This window comes from Nannobrachium achirus (assembly GCF_963921795.1).
Source record: "Nannobrachium achirus genome assembly, chromosome: 3".
NCBI classification, from domain to species: domain Eukaryota; kingdom Metazoa; phylum Chordata; class Actinopteri; order Myctophiformes; family Myctophidae; genus Nannobrachium; species Nannobrachium achirus.
Genome location: NC_137812.1, coordinates 38,958,228 through 38,975,740, shown reverse-complemented (window position 1 = coordinate 38,975,740; position 17,513 = coordinate 38,958,228). Strand labels below are relative to the sequence as shown.

Genomic DNA, 17,513 nt, shown 5'->3' with positions numbered 1-17,513 from the left:
CCCCCTGGAGCCGCCCCTGATGGCCACATTTTGTCCAACTTGAACAACCAGGTCTGTGCATTGTTTTGGTCAAAGTTGATGCTAATTAAAGCGCCCGTGCTCGCCCAGCAGTCTGCTGTCACCCAGGTGGATGCGTGCATGTGCCCATGTGTGCGTTCACAACTCGCCCTTAGGGCGTCTTACTGGTAATGTAACTATCTGGAATTTATATAGTGTTTTTCTAGGTACACTACATGATGTGTGATGGGGCCAGCGAGGGGAGAGGAGGGGAAAGGGAACAAGGAACAATACTTACTCAATTTAAAAATACTGTTCAAACAGTGATTCACTGGGGCCCAGTGTTGAGGGAACTGGGTAAGTTCCCTTGGTAAAAGAGTGACCCCAGCTGGAATGTAAGTGTAGGTGCCTGAATAGTTTAGAGTGCGTCTAAAAGTAAAACATAACAAAGTAGCTCCCCATCATGATTGGGATAATTTAGATATTCAGATATTTAACATAATGTACATGCACTTGTGAAATGTATTGCTTCTGAGCTAAACCTACAAAGTACCAGCCTACATTTCATAAAACAGGGTGTGTGTGATTAGGCCCACAGACAGACAGGTCGTTCAGGATATCAAGTAAAGCCGCCAGGGGTCTCTCTCTCATTCTTCTGATCTGTGTTTCTTGTTTCTAGATTCTCTCTCTCCCTCTCTCGTCGTTCATGCGCTACGTACGTACGGTCATATGTGAAAGTCACGTCAAGCACATGGATGTGAGTTTACAACCTATGGCGGTGGATTATGCAATCCAATGACAGTGTAGGTTGTAGGCTATTAAGCAACAATCTTCCAAAAGGTGCATGCAGTGCCTAAATCCACTTATGCTGTTAAACAGTGTTCAGACAACTCTTCCACTTGTTCTGTGTTGTTGTAGTCAGACAGACATGTATATGATATGTTGAATAAAGTGGCAAAACTGAGTTAATAAAGTTCCAGAGCTAAATTAATTGATCAAATGGAGAAGCTGCAGAAATGCATTTGAAGTCTTCAGATCTTATTAGAGAAGGGCCCCTAAACCCAGGCTCTTTATTGCATTGGTTCTCAAAGTGGGGTCCGGGGACCCCCAGGGATCCTTGAGGGTGTTCCAAGGGGTCCTCAGCTAAATGATGATAGTCCAAATGGACCTGGTTCCATTTGTAGGCTACATTCTCTGAGTAAAATTAACATTGCTTTTACAATAGATTCATTAGATTGGGGTCGTAGAAATGCCATTAAATGGGGGTCCGTAGCCTAATGCATGTCAAACTGGGGGTCCTTGAAATGAAAATGAGTTTCCATTGTCATGCACCCCCCCCCTCCTTTCCAAAGCCAAAGGACACATGTTATTCGCACACGTGGGACGTGACGTAACGCATGAAGGGGTGTGTGATGTGATCTCTCTGCAGTGAATGTGCTCACAAACACTAGATGCTCACCTCTTCAGTCATCTGGGAAGCCTGTCCGACGCACATCTTTCATTTATTGTTTGTAGGCTACTGTGACCTGATCCAAGATGTTCTGTAGACGGGCATGGCAGAAACTTGGGCCCCTGGCACGGTTGGCAGTCAAACCATCATCATGCAATGGTGAGTTACTGTCTCCCGTTGAGCTTTAGACTGTGTTTGGATATACACATTAAACCATCATAATTACTGTGCTAGGTTTGTGCAATGTGCACGTGCCCGTCAATTAGCTGTCCAGTTAGGCCTAGTTGTGCAAATCAGGTTACCCTGCCAATTAAGTTTACTTTTTTCTTTTCGTGGACTCACTGTCCCATTGTCCATGTCCAATAGTTCCTGTGCAATAAATTATAACGATTTTAACGTCCTGTTGTACAACGGGTAGTCGATCTAGTATTTATATTTACTGCATTGCCTTTGCTAAATGATAAAACCAGTGATAAAATGTACTTTTATCGCCATGTGGTCGGTTGTGAATGGCTTCCAACCTTTGTATGGGGGAGGTGTGTCTCTCTTTGGGAACACGCAGTTCTGCACAGTTTGTTATGGAACAGCGCATCGCAGCCACAAAGGAACAAAGATGAAACATTTATGTAACTGGTCTGCATCCAATACATTGGTAAAACATTTTGTATTTCTAACTAACTACGCTCTAAATGCGATTGTTGTCATTAGGGTCTGGCGATGGGGACAATAAGGAACAGGCCCGGCCCCTATACATTGAACAGAGGCGTTCGTAACATGAACTTGAGCGTCGAATGTGGTTGTCTGAAAGCATATGCATAGCGAGATTTCAGTACAAACCATATTTTTTATTCTTCTACAAAAACCAATTCAGAGCCAATTTATGTATTAACGTACATTTATACCTTTTCACATAGTTATGGCATGAAGGCTTTATTAAAATACATCGGCACACTCGGTCTAAAACATGTTACAGTCTGACTTCCAAAGTTTGGAATTGTAAACTTGTAGGTAGACACAGCATCATCTTTGTCTGCAGAGGCAGCTTGTAGTTTTGCTGACTTGACTTAAAGATAGTGGAGAGAAAGTAGTCAGGTGGTTCTGAGGCCTGGTTTGGGCCTTGTTGTCTGTCTGTAATGCACAGCAACATAGCCTGTAAGGAAACACTGGTAGCCTTTAGCCTACAAGGTGGGTGGGTTTTATGTGTGTGTACACTTGCATACCAATGGGAAAGAAAATGGCCTCTGTCCAGCAGAATGAACAGGCATAGCACTTGCATAACATAATATAGACAGTGGCACAGACACTGTCCATAGCCTATGGATAAGAGGGTCTAACTAACTTTGCAAATGCAAAGTTGTGCTGCCAGTCTGTAAATCATCATCCTGAATCCTGATGTTGCTATGCTATCTCACTGTAAGCACATACCAGTCCTCCATGCATGTGCATGGCTCTTGCATACATGTGCACAAACCAATGTCAAATCACCACACATGTTTGGCAGCCATCTTGGCTGTTTGTGTTATTTGGTGCCAAGCGTGCCCATTTATTTTTGACAGGCCTTAACTCCTATGCAGGGATTATCTGATTAGTTTATAAATACTTGGCTTGGTGATCCACATGCTGCTGTGTCATGGGTATTAGAAGAAGAGCTAAGGAGCATCCATGACTATGCACTATTCATCTCTGGTGGACATTACACTTGGATTTATAATGTTTGTAGTCTCTACAAGCTACATCGCATATCGTGAGCTTGTAGGCCTGCTATTTTTTTAAAGCCTTAGTATAAATTAGGGCCTAATTGGTTAATGGAGGTATTGTTATGCATGATAGTGAGGCCCTTAAATGAGAGGCCTTAAAGACATGTTTGGACAGATATTGCCTTTCAAACGAGAACGGTTACGTTTTATAATGCAATTATTATTATTTTATTATAGGGGGTCAGACCAGGTCTTTGGTTTCGGGACGAAAAGCTCCTTAAATTGTGAAAATACTCTAAAATAATCAGTGATATTGATTGAGCAAATTGGCCATTGGATACATGGTCAATACTTCTTATCTTTATATAGATAGGAAATGTGTGCTCTCAGAAAGGGCACGGGATGAAATGTGATTCCCTTAGCATGTGGACAGAGTAAAGAGAAGGAAAGGGGAGGGGTTGAGCGAAGGGGGAGGGAGGCTGGCTGCTGTACATTGTGTTCCCACACTGCTCTGACTAGGCTAGCCTAGCCGTTTAAAGGATATAATATGCCTATCATGAAATACACAGACCTGCATTACTGTGCGTGTAGGTAGGACGTTTTGTTAGCTTGAAAATCAGCTCTTGTCGGCAAGCAACACCGTCACACTACAGACGGTGTATAAATTAGGCTCAGTTCATGAGTTAACGCATCAATCACATATAGAAAATCACTGGAACTGGAACCACACTCCTCCCAACCTTTGCTTTGTAATAAAATGTTGAACTTGAACCCAGGTCACCAATTCTCTGTTCTCAACTGTGTACAGTATACATATATCTTTCTATCTGCAGGGAGCAATTCAGTTAAATATAACGGATGCAAGAACAGAGAGGGAGATGTATCTTGCTACAGAGAGTCCGGCAGTGTTCGGGAGGATGGTTTTATTTATGCCATCCCCTAATGCACCACTGGAAATCCTCTAAACACCACACACAATCCTTTTCCTGGAGGGCAGTCAGTGCACAAGTAGCACGTCACTACTGCTCTCTCTACCAAATCAACAGCCTATTTAAGCCTCTTAACAGCCTATTAAGCAATTGATGTACTTGGCAGATCCTTTGGTTTGTCATGTTAACTCTTACTGTATGTGATGAGTTAAGGTATGTTGTTGAAGATGCCAATAAATTAGCAAAAGGTCACATTCGATTACTCGGATCACACTTTTTAATGGACGATGTATTCTATTATGTCTCAATTGAAAGGTTTTGCGCACACATACACATTGTAAGGGTCAATATTGAAATTGCTCGATAAAATATGATAACGTGGATAAAATTCCATTGGGCAGCTACTTATATAAACAGTATTTAACATCACTGTTAAAATCCTAGACACAGGTCGGGAATTTATGCAATTGTGTTTAGTTTTGTCACTAGTACTACTGTACATATCTATCCAACCACTGCTAAATAACTAACTCTGTAGAGTCCTTTGTAATTTAAGGGAGAAAGGTACATTGTCACTGCAAGTTTGGGGACAATCTCCTGAACAAAACCATTACTTTTGACACCCCACACATTCTGATTTAAATATCTGAATGCTAATCTAAATTGTCTTGTACAATATAAGAACTCCCTTTGCCCTAACACATTTCCTCTTGTAATGTATCAATAATTTGAATTGCAAAGGGTCAACTACTATGGAAAATAAAATGAACGTGGGCAAATAAACACAATAATATATACAGTGTTAAATTAACACATGGGTGGTTTTGGTTCCATTTTACTCTGCGTTAAATAAGTAATGCAAATTATATATATATTTTTTCTAAAGGAACATTGTTTTTACCTTGAACATTGTTGTTCCTTCTCAGCAGTTCCTGTACGACAGATGGCTTATGGGATCCCAGGTGGAACCAACATGACATACGTTCTTCTGGGTGGAGGTGGTCTCACAGCTGCAGTGATCTACGTGAGTATCCCACTTAACCATCTCATTTTCTGTTTAATTTCCCAACTGGGGACCTCCATGTTTGTTTCATCGTTCGGTCTTCCTTCGAAATCGAAATCCCATACTAGCAGACAAATCCTTAAAGTAAAATACTCCTATTTTCTATTTAAAAGCATGTCCCTGTCCTATGAAACAATTAATATATGAATGGGCGTGGATGGCAGTTGTGGACATGCTGAATACTATCATAAGATAGAAAGACAGGCATCCCATAATTAATAAAGGGTGTGTGAAACCAAGAAGCTTTAAGGATCTGTTCTCAGATGACCTTCACACAATAGACCCACACTAGTAGTTGTCTCCCAAGCGCATCTTCCTTAGGGACTGGGCTGCCATTTTGTGCCTAAGCTGTGATCCCAGCTACATGCACCCCCTTGACTGGATGTGGTAACTGTTGTCCTGGAACAGACATTACCACAGTGTATGGAATGGAAGGCATATAAAAGAGCATTGTTGTGTTCTGAAGACACTGCTTGTTAGGATAGACCAGTGGTTCTCAAATTATGGGTTGAGAGTTGAGACCCAAAGTGGGGTTGCACATTGGCAACCAAAGAAAAAGAAGGGGGGGGGGGGGGGGGTTGATGGGGTCTCATAATATGGGGTTGTTGTATAAAATAGTTTGAGAACCCTTGGGAAACAAACATCTTTGTATTATACAAATTATACAAATGTCTCAAGAATCTGTTCTGCATGGATGCACAGTACATTGAATGTACACAAACGAGAGGAATTGGGTAAGCATGCAATGCAAGGTGGCTATGTTGAACTTCTGCTATGCCTTCCACAGGCCTACAAGACATTAAATGGTGACAGTGCTCCCAAAGAGGGTGAGTATTTGAACTACTGTAATGCATACAGCAACACAAGTTCGGGGCTCCACATGCACCCAAATATCTGACCAGTGCAACAAAAATAAATTGTTTTGCCAGTACTATACCTGGACAATAAATATCTTAATGTCATAATAAGATTTCAGGTGCACCCACATACATAGATATATGGGTGCATCTAAATTATTTGCTGGTGCGCCTTGAATGCTATTCGGTCACAGTTTAGTCTGAGAAACATCACATCATGTCTCCGTCCGGACGGACATCTGTCCATGTACGCTTTTAATGGTCTATGGGTTTGACACTCTGACATCATGCGCTGACATCACTGTAATGTCAGGGGAACCTCACTAACAGAATCCCTTTTATGCCTGTATATGGAGATCCTTGATGTCATCAATATTAAGCCCATATCTAACAGGACTTCATATGGGAATGCCCATATATGGATGAAGACAGCCCATATCTGTGTGGCTGGTTCTACAGACAGGGATCTCCATATAGGCATAAAGGGATTGTATGCATGGTGTCGGGCAGTTTTGCCTAAAACGTATTCGCCGAAACACATAATGGTCCTTTCGCCTGGCTCTTTCACCGTGGAGGCGAGTCTTTTCACTGCCGTTGAAGAGCCATTTCGCCATATAGACTACCCAGGTTTTGTTTTCATCATAACTTTTCATCACAACTTTACAGAGGTTCAGTACTGCTGTCAGACTGTCCATGTTTGCATATTATCCCTTTGTCATTAAATATTACAGTGACTGACAGTGGTGTTACCTGTCAATTTGACCATTATGCACTCCATAGTATCCAAAAACATTGATGTGCACTGCGCAAATAGGTCAAGTCCCGATATACATCATAGCATTTGATTTGGAAGACTATCAAGTGTGTAAAATATATAGGCTATGCAGCAAAATTGTTCTGGTGGGAGGCGTGCAGATCCAAACTTTCCGTGTCTGGTTCTGATGCGCTCTCCTCTGCTCTGTGCCAAATTCTGTCTGTCTGCCCACAGCGTGGCAGCCCGGCCAGGGCGCAGCAGCGCGTGTCATCGTTACCTAGTTAAAGACACCCGACATTTTAAGGACAATTAAGGCGAAATGGATTAAAAAAAAGACGGACCTAGAACATTTAGGCGAAATGGCTCTTCAACGGCGGTTCTTCAACGGCGGTGAAAAGACTATCTCCACGGCAAAAGTGCCAGGCGAAAGGACCAAATGTGTTTAGGTGAATACGTTTTAGGCGAAAGTGCTGGCGTATGGATGATATTAGATGTCATAGATGTCATAGGACTTTCACATAACGAATAACTGAGTAAGCATGTTTGGGGTCTCACAGCATATCTCCATATACAGTACATGGATCTCCATATATGGGTCCGATATACATCACTGGCCAGATAAAGGGCGAGGTCGCTGGTATATATATTAGACATTTATTTAGAGATGCACCGATCAGGTTTTTTGGGGCCGATACCGATCACCGATCAGCTGGAATCAATATCTGCCGATACCGATATTACCGATCGATCAAAGCACCGATATTACCACCGATATTACCGATCGATCACAGCGTGAAATCCATAAATTCTTCTATTGTGTCACTGTCGGAGCATTTATATATTTAATGATTCCTCTTACACAACATTGACATTGTATATATTAATTCAATTCAACTTTATATTTTAAGGTCATGATTTGATTCGATTCTCAATATGATATATTATCGTAAATCATTTTAGTCCTAGGAAAATTCCTCCTCAAGAAAAACAAAACAAAAAGGTTTTCTCATAAAGACAGTGGCAATATTGTCTATCCTTCATTATTTTCAAGGTTATTTGGCTATAATGGTTAATAGCAACAATAATAGGCCAAATAGGCCCTTAAGATTTTCTGTACACTATATACATATTTGGGGTCCTTGCTCTTGGCATGAAAATGTTTGAGAACCACTGTTCTTAAACAATATCAGACAACAACATTTCTGTTTGACTGACCTTCCCAGTTTTTTATTTTTATAGACCTGTTTGCTGGAAAAAACAGGATATGGCAACACTTTTTATAGACCTGTTTGCTTGTTTCTGTCGCAGAAACTAAATGGCAACGCGTCATCCTCCTTACATCTAGTGCTAACGGTTAGCACCTGTGGAAATGACTGTTTTAAACTATATAAGGGAACTACAAACGTTATCCTTAGATCGACAACAACTACCTCCAACTGTTGTCCTCCAATGACTTTGGAATTATGTTTTTTGGAATTAAGTTTAACATCAACGTTACAGCCTCTCTCTCTTCTCTCACGTCGCAGAGAGAGAGAGAGAGAGAGAGAGAGAGAGAGAGAGAGAGAGAGAGAGAGAGAGAGAGAGAGAGAGAGAGAGAGAGAGAGAGAGAGAGAGAGAGAGAGAGAGAGAGAGAGAGAGAGAGAGAGAGAGACGAGCGTAGCCTCGTTAACCCAAAGAGAGAGAGAGAGAGAGAGAGAGACGAGCGTAGCCTCGTTAACCCAAAGAGAGAGAGAGAGAGAGAGACACGAGCGGAGCCTCGTTAACCCAAAGAGAGAGAGAGAGAGACACGAGCGGAGCCTCGTTAACCCAACACAGCTGAAAACGCATTCATCTGATCACTCAAATCGTGGATTTTACTTTGAGAAGTCAACACCTACAAAGGTAGAAGTAGGCTACTATTCCAATGGTGTATCCAATATGTTTAAAACAAACAACTTTCATCTCACTCTGTCCCCCTTTCTTCGGTGCATGTCTGTGTGTGGTGTGGGAGGAGGGGGGGGATTAAGTGGCTCACAGACAGAAGTGAACATGGAGCCACACACACACACACACACACACACACACACACACACACACACACACACACACACACACACACACACACACACACACAAGAGAAGAGAGAACAGAGCTCTCCTTCGTCAGAAGCACGCATGCGCACGTGAATCGAACGTCAACGTCCCTTTTGCTTCAATCCCTTGATCGGCTCGCTTTGATCCAATTATGGAAACACCGATCAAAACCGATATGGCCTTGATCGGCCGATCTGATATCGGAACCGATCAATCGGTTCACCTCTACATTTATTCTATGAAAAGGTCAGTTTGGAGCCCTGAAACTGCTTATTGTAGCCTTCAATGACTCACAGTAACTAAATTAATACAAAAGGAAATGTCCGTAGGCGATAGGGATGCTCTCCCGTCCTTTATTTTATTTTTCAACCAAACAACGTTTCGCCTGGCAGGGCTTTATCAAGTTCCTTGATAAAGCCCACGTTGTTTGATTGAAAAATAAAATAAAAGACGAGAGAGCATCCTTATCGCGTGCGGACATTTCCTTTTATATTCATTTAGTTACTGTAAGTCATAACGTTTTTTTAGATCCAGCACTGTGTATAAAGCTGTGGGGATGTGCATATCCTAGTCTCTGGTCACAGTAACTAAACAGCATTTTAGTTGTAATTTTTGTCAGTTCTGTGCAGTTGTCAGCTAGTGGAGGAATGTCACACAAACCCCCATAATATTCAGTTCTCTAGCATAGCTGACTCGACTGCTGGCAGACGGGAATCTTGTTTGCATGGCTTTTGCCAAAGCATGGAGTAGCACAGAAAATCTGAGAATGGAACACATGCTTTGGCAGGGTTTGGCGGTGCCACCCAAATAATGAACATGGTAGAGTGGTCATTCTCAATGCATTAATCTGGCTTGTCCAGTCGGATTTCTGTCTGTTATTTTGTCTACAGAGGTACCCCGGGGGGATGGCTGTACGCCCAGACTAGCCAACTAGTCTGTTATAGGACTAAGCTTCTGCTTTCATTGGTTCACCTGGGTACAGTCCACTTACAGCTGGACAAAAAATAAAACTCGAAGCCTGTGGTAGTTTTGACTACCTGTGTTTATCACTCTGTGGAACTCGTGTTAACCTCAAATATCTACTTGCATTAATTTAAGTTGTATTTTTAAGATCCAAAGATGATTGTACACTATATTCTCTACTGATGAATGAAGACTGAATTTGGTTAACTTCTATCATTTGTTACTAAGCAAACATAATATATATGTGTATATATAAAATATATGATGTATTTATCTATGGTCATTTTTGGGGACAGCCCTGCAAAAATCCTGCTGTTTCATGCGATCAAATGGTGTTTCAAATCCTTGATTAAATTGCTTTCAAGCAATCACGGTAGCCCATCTAGAGTGTTATGATGACTAGGGTTTAAGAGTTTAGAGCATGGTATTAGTTGCTCATGGCAGGCAAAGTTGTTCAGGCCAGTTGTAAGTGAGAGGATTAAAAAGGTGGGGTATGTGTATGTCCTGTCCTGGGTCACCCAGGGTCACCAGTAGCTGATCACTGTGCATGGTGACTGACATGTTGCTTATATTGGTGCAAAAGCGAATCTTTGTTTTCACTTTCCCTAATCCGCCGTTTATCTTTGTCCACAATCGGCAGCTCCAGCAGCAGCGGCTGTCGTTGCCCCAGCTGAACCCGCCCCCGTGGAGGCCGTCGCAGAGTCTGTCGCCGCTCCTGTAGAAGCTGCTGCCCCAGCAGCAGAACCTGTAGCGGAGCCCGCTGCCGAGCCTGTCGCAGAGGCCGTCGCAGCCCCAGCTGCTGAAGAGCCCGCAGCTGCAGTGGAAGCACCAGCACCCGTCGCGGAGGAGGCCGCAGCACCCGCTGTGGTAGAGGCCGTCGCTGAGGAGGCCCCAGCACCCGTTGTTGAGGAGGCCGCAGCACCCGTTGCTGAGGCAGCGCCCGTTGCTGAGGCAGCGCCCGTTGCTGAGGCAGCGCCCGTTGCTGAGGTGGCCGCAGAACCCGTTGCGGTAGAGGCCGTCGCGGAGGTGGCTGCAGCACCCGCTGCTGAGGAGGCTGCTGCACCGGCAGTAGAGGCTGTCGCTGAGGTGGCGGCAGTGCCCGCTGTGGAGGAGGCCGCAGCACCTGTTGCAGTAGAGGCCGTTGCCGAGGCAGCTCCTGTTGCTGCTGTGGAAGAAGCCGCCGGTACGCCAGTAGTAGAGGAGGTCGCTCCACCTGCTGAGACGGCCCCTGCAGCCCCTGAGGCTGCCCCGGCCGCTGCTGAGGTGGCAGCATAAGGTTTCGAAAGTTCTAGGTTCACCCTGAGGGGAAGGGTATGGGTTAACTCTGGGTAACCCATACCCTCTCCTTTGGGCCTGGACAAAATGGATTGGTGACCCTATTTAAAGTCTCATGAAGTCCATTGCAAACACCATGGATGTTCACTCTGTTAACGCATACGAAATAGGGGGTCCTTCGTTCCAGTTTATTGGTTGACCTTAACCACAATCCACCCCACCCAGACAATATTACAACGTTTGACAATAAGTTGCAAAGTTAGACCGTGCTATTGTGGACAGTACTTCTGCTTAGTATTCAGTTCCTGCCAGTTCTTTTTTCTTTTTTACTATCCACAGTTGCATGGTAGAGTTGAATTTGGGGTATAAGGAGTAGATCTAAGGGATTGAACTAAGAGATGATGAATGTAAATAATGTTATCCTGATCCCTGAATATGAAACCAACTGTAAAAAGACAAAAATATGTTCTAAGTGCCCCTTAAATAAGGATGCAACTGCACCTTGCTCATTCACTTTTGTCTGAATGCTTTCGCTAGCTTTTCATGTAGCTGCTTGGTGTGTTAATAACTTTCAACAGATTTGAATAGTCTCAGCCAGGTCCACAACTCCTAGATTCAGATAGACATAAGGGAATGCCCAACAACTGTTTAGCACTAGAGAAGGATTATGGAGGTTATGCAAATATAATAATATATTGGATATGGTAGAGAGGATTGTGCTTGTTTCTGGCTTTTCCAGAGAGCTTATTGTGAAATGTGACCAAAGGTCTGCTAGATCCTCCCCTACTCTTGTCTCTTTGTCCTCAAAGGTGCTGTTCTTCCAACCTTTCCTAGAAATGAGAAGGATTAAGTGGTGGTCATAATTGGGCAGGTTCATGATGGTGACATTATTTTAAAAAATTATTTAAGTTATTATATACTACCTGCATTCCAGAAGTCAAGCAGCCCCTATTTGTTTTCTCGATGACATGGTCACCATCTTAATCCTTCTTTATTCCAGAATAGTGCTCCAGGTACAAGTCAGACCCCATTTCACAAGCACAAATTGAGGTTTCCCAATCTCAACACTGCGCTGAACCCATTTGCAAACTGATATCCAACCTGTGCTGAAGGAGGGGTGTGACTTGAACAAAACATCCTTACAAATACCAGTTGGTTGTGGCCAGTCTAAGCCGGTTTCAAACTAGTAAACATGCCTTACAGCTTGTGAATACTACATTCTAAACTTCATTGTTATAGATTAACATTGGTTTATGTTAAGGCTGCTTACAACATTCGGTTATAATCCACCTGATCAATACAAATGTATACAATATTTCTCATACAGTTGACAAATATTCACTTCGGTCAATGGTAGGTAATCATTTGTTTCCCTGTTCTTGACTAGCCTTTTCCTCAAAAACAAAGCCATTTTCTTTTTCTTATGAGCCGATACTGTTCTGGTGTGTCTTGATATTTTGTGTGAAATTAAGATGTTTATGACAACACTCTAGGAACCACATTCATGCACCTATATCTCCTGGCATTGGATGTTGTGTACTTATGTCACTGCTGTTGAGAAATGTGTGAGAATGTTTGAGAATCATAAGGGAAGTTGAAGTTCAATAAAGAGATTGTTATACATTTTGGTCCTATATTGCATTACTTTTCCTGACACACTTAAAATGTAATCTGGCATCTGGCTTTGTCTGCGCCCCCAAAAATGTCTGGATTCAGAAGCATACATCTGGCCTAGATATGGCATACATCTTGGCACAAACATCTTTCTTTTGAATTGGTTGAGAATAAATAACTTGTGTGAAGGTAGCAATCGTCACAATATTTACCACACCAAACTGGCAACTTTTCTTTGTAGGATCCCTCCTGCTCCATTCCTTAATGTGTATCTCTTGTTAAGATCACATTAATAGTTGCTTTAGAGATAGTGGATGTGTTTGACCCAAATCCTCAAATGTTATTTCCTATATAGTTTAGATGCTCCCTGGTGCCTTGTGGACAAAGCAATGCTCAAATTGATTGTAAAGTATGTCTCTTAGTCTGCACATTATTCTGTCCACCAGAGGGTACTGAATATGTGTCTAAGGTTTACTATGCTACTTTGAGTTGAATATGTTTGTCTTGATTATCATGTGTGTGCCTATTGGCCATTTTAACCCCTGAAATCAAATGAGGTTCACCTATATTGATAGGGTTGTGTTTTGGCCTGTATTAAGCTAGAGAGTTTAATGTTGGCTATGACTGTTAAATGTACAATATTTTGCCAGACAGAAGATAGCTGCCTGCAGGCATTAACCAGGTAAACAACCTACAAGATTGTGGGACCTGTTCAACAAGTTGAGGAAGTTAATTAAAAGCAAGCTGCAGGAACATTAATTATATTCATTGACTAGGATGTTAAATACAAGGGTAAGCCCTAAACATCTGTATTTCTATTAAGCTTTTTTGAAACATTTGTCATACAAGTATTTCCTAATTTTGCTTTTAATTGTTTGGAGTTTCTTCACACTCTTGGGTGTATGATAAAAGGGGAGGGGATTTTATGATCATGTCATTAAATCTGTTTTTTGACTCGGAGGCTTTCAGCTTTCAGAAAGTAACCAAAAATACACAGGGAAGGCAAATTTGCATATAACCCCAATCGGTGGTCTATTAGATTAATGTCAACTCCATAGACACATACAAAATAGAAAAAGTACAAAACTATGGCACCACCTCTTTAAGGATCCCATTAGTTTATGCTGTAGGAGAGACTATATTCTTCCAGGGGTACAGGAAAAAACATCAAAATACAAATCACAAAATGCAGTACAGCATGTTCAATGTTAGTCCCCATTGACTAACATTGAACATGTCCTGTCCTCTGAATGTTTCGCCAGTAGAAGGACTCAACATTTCTCCAGGGGCTATCATTGTATCAATACAATGTTTAGACTTTGTTCAAGGACTCAGGGATCATAAACTACTTATTCCTTCTGTACAATCCTATAATTCTCAATACCAAAATGACTATTTGTGAGTTTGTGGTAGAGGTCTGAAGGTAAGTGGAATGGTCAATTCAAGACGGCACAGCACTTCGCAAAGACTGTCACTTTCTAATAATACACTATACCCTGCGGTACTGTTACGTTATACATATTGTAACACTAACAGGTGCATGCTTTATTAACCTGCTGTATTTTGCTACACGTGGCAGATTATGCAATTAGAATGCATGGCCATTCTGCTAGAGAGCAAAAATTGGAAACGGAGAATAATAATATACCAATGGCATTATTTGCCTGATATAAGGCACAATAGATCAATATTAACTGCCCCATATCTCTGTTTTTTCTTCTAGAGTCTATATTGGATGCTGTCCAGCAAATGGAAGAAGATGGGAACAACCCTGAAGCCTCAGAATCAACAAAGGAGATTTTAGAAGCTGTTGCTGTTGCAATTGAAGAGGAGGAGGCACCTGTTGTTGATGTTCCTACAAAGGAAGAGGGTGACACAGCAAATGTAGTGGAGGTTCTAGCTTACAAAGCTGTGAATGCAGAAGGAGAGTCTGCAGCAGAGGAAGGAGTAGAACCTGAAGCTGAGGTTCCAGCTGTTAAGGATGGCACTGCACCAGTTGAGGAGGTTGCTTCTATCGAGGTTGCTTCTACTGAGGGTGCAACCATGGAAGAGGCTGCTCCCACTGAGGATGCTGCTGCAACTGAGAGTGGCCCTGGTGCTGAATCAGCAGTGCAGGAAGACAAAGCAGCAGTTGAAGCCCAAGCAGAGGAAGTACCAGAGGCTGAGGAAGCAGAACCAGATGTGGACATGACCCAGCAGGCAGTGGAATCAGAGGCATCAGTAGAAGCCATGCACAGCCACTCTGCATCCCTGGCAGAAGAGGAGGTGGCACCACCTTCTGCCTTGGCAGAAGAAGTACACAGAGAGGTCCAAATGGCCAGCGAGGGAGCCGATTTAGCAGATGTGTCCCCTGTGGAAGAACAAAGTAAGACCATAGTGGAACACTATGTGACTTGGGTGACTATTATTTGCTTGGGTGTTGTTGTATTCTCCTGTTTTGATGTAATCTAAAAATACTCAAACTAGTAGGCCTACAACAGAGAGACACTATAAGGCACAGAACGGCTACACAATGATTAGGCTACTTCATGTTCCATGCTTGACCATATTTGGCCCTGACTAGATATGACCTCTGCCTTATGTATGTCCACAGCAGAGTCAAATATGTCTCTCTGTTCAGCAAAAACCTGCTCAGTAAATGTAAAAGTAGCCTATACAGTGGAAAAGGAAAAGATTGAGTGATTACCATAGAGTGTAAGGGCCATTACACTGCAGATGATAGTCATCCCTAGAACTACATACATCCTTGAAACAAGCTCTATGATGTTCCACATGACAAGGCTAGTCATATTTAATATAAATTCAGCTTCTGGCTGTAATTGACTGAATGCTGTGGGTGGGTGGACAAGTCAATGTGAAGGCTTCATAAAACTTTAACATAAAGTCTATTCTATACTTATTCAAATTGTACGATAAGACGATATTATCCCCTAAAACTTTGAGTATGTAGGCCTAATACAGTATGTCAAACAAGGCTTGTATTTGTTTGCTTCGACCACAGAGACTATGGTGGTGGTGACAGCCCAGTCGTGAAATGATGACGGACAGATGTGCCTTCTGGAACTTTGATTTTCCATCCATCAAGTCAGGATGACCAATTCAGAGAACATTCAAAGAAGAATCAACAATACAAATAACTACATAATGTTCCTATTCCTTTCTTTGTCCATCCAATATGTATATCATAACAGGCTTTCTACGATTTCATATAGTACTGTACCTCCAACTTCATTGCAGTATTTGAAATGCATTCCATGAATGTACCGAACAGTACATGCCAATTTTGCCATGCTATTCATGACCAGAGATCCATAGTGGACGCCCTATATATGCTCCAAGGGGGCAAAGGAGATTAAGTCAAGTTCATGACCAGTTCAATGCAATGTAAGTTACTTGATAGGTGCTGTAAAATAGGTTTAGATAGGTGTTTACTTTTTATTTCTCTATATGTGAAAATACAAGGTGGATTTCATTGTTTTACATCATTCATAGGTGGATATTTGCTTACTCATATCACAAACTAAGACTTAAAAATAGTATCAAATATAATCTATTATGTATTGTTCAGCAGCCTGAGGGCCATGCCCAAGAGTATTGGTATAAGGCAAGGTATGTGTTTGAATTTATGTTGTGTGAAGAATAGTAGGCTATGTCTATATTTTGCAGGTTTTACAAAGAAACTAGTCCAAACTTGCTATATTCCTTATAATCTATAAACTACACAATAATACAATTCAGACTATGCATCAGTTATTTTGATAAATGCAGCCCAATGTTTGATGTTAAATAATTATAATGAGCCCTTGTTCATCAAATTTGTGAATCGTTGTACTATTGTCGGATAAGTAAAGAGGTATTTGAATAAATGCTTTTCTTTATTTTTTGAATCCATGATTGTGGTGCTCAAGTTTAATAGGTCTAACTCAATGGTTCTCAAATGGATTCTGTGGGTTCCTTTAGGGGGGGTCTAAATTGACCCATACAAGTCTGTAACTCTGACAGTGTACAAATGGAACCAAATGAACCCTCACGGGTTCATTTGGTTCCATTTGTACACTGTCAGAGTTAAGGAACGTTTGAGAAACACTGGTCTAACTAAATTTAAACCCAACAGTTTAGTGGCACTGGATCACTAGAGGTGCAGTGATTCAGTGAATAGGCCTATTCGTTTTTTGTCCATTAGGTGGAGACAAATACTTAATTCTTAGTGAACTTAATTTTCTTTGGGTCTCAACATTAACAGCTTTGAGAGAGACTGGGCCTGGGGGGGCGACATTTAACCTCAAAATGTCATAATTTGTGGAGCAGTGTTTAATAGTCTTCCTGATCAAGACTATCTCATGGATGTATTTAATCGAGTCTCGTGACTTTTGCTTGATTTGAAAGAGAAAGTCAGACTCGATAAATACATCTATGATAGTCTTGATCCAAGGCAAGGCCAGAACAAAAACAACAAAAGTGGCCAAGTGTGTGTAACCAAAACATATAACTTGTATTATTTAGGATTATACTCCATCGTACAAGGGTTGAAAACAAATAATCGTGTTGTACGCCGTGACGTCACGGGTGTCATTGGTAGAACAAGCAGCCAAGCAAGCAGCGAGTAGAGATGGGATTTATGGCTCTTTGAAGTGAGCTAGATCCCTCGGATCCGTTCATTTCAAAGAGCCGTTAAAAAGACTGGCTCAAAGACTGGCTAATTTTTTTTTTTTTTTTACTAGTTTAATACTTGATTATAATTACAAAGCACTTCAACCCTATATTGATTACATTTCGGCCATAAACTTTTCCACCATTTGAAAATAGCCGATCTACAAGCTCACAATGCGTCGCTTAGATCTG

The 17,513-nt window shown here is 41.8% G+C and overlaps 1 protein-coding gene across 2 annotated transcripts; it reads left to right on the top strand.

The window, feature by feature from the left end:
- Positions 1 to 1,459: 1,459 nt before the first annotated feature.
- LOC308281404 (uncharacterized protein) lies at positions 1,460 to 12,678 on the top strand. 2 transcript variants are annotated; one of them, XM_080721573.1, is made up of 4 exons: positions 1,460 to 1,606; positions 5,003 to 5,097; positions 5,924 to 5,963; positions 10,423 to 12,678. In XM_080721573.1, exons 1-4 carry the CDS (start codon positions 1,534 to 1,536, stop codon positions 11,055 to 11,057), a joined length of 843 nt encoding a protein of 280 aa, XP_080577699.1. In that variant the 5' UTR covers positions 1,460 to 1,533; the 3' UTR covers positions 11,058 to 12,678. The 2 variants fall into 2 exon arrangements, with proteins under 2 accessions (XP_080577699.1, XP_080577698.1); XM_080721572.1 differs by having other exon boundaries at positions 5,000 to 5,097.
- The last annotated feature ends 4,835 nt before the right edge of the window (positions 12,679 to 17,513 follow it).

Bases quoted from the DNA above. Each gene is read 5' to 3' on its own strand.
- LOC308281404 (XM_080721572.1), top strand. From the start codon at position 1,534: ATGTTCTGTAGACGGGCATGGCAGAAACTTGGGCCCCTGGCACGGTTG. The intron at 5,098-5,923 runs GTGAGTATCCCA...TGCCTTCCACAG, and splicing joins TCACAGCTGCAGTGATCTAC to GCCTACAAGACATTAAATGG. The intron at 5,964-10,422 runs GTGAGTATTTGA...CACAATCGGCAG, and splicing joins TGACAGTGCTCCCAAAGAGG to CTCCAGCAGCAGCGGCTGTC.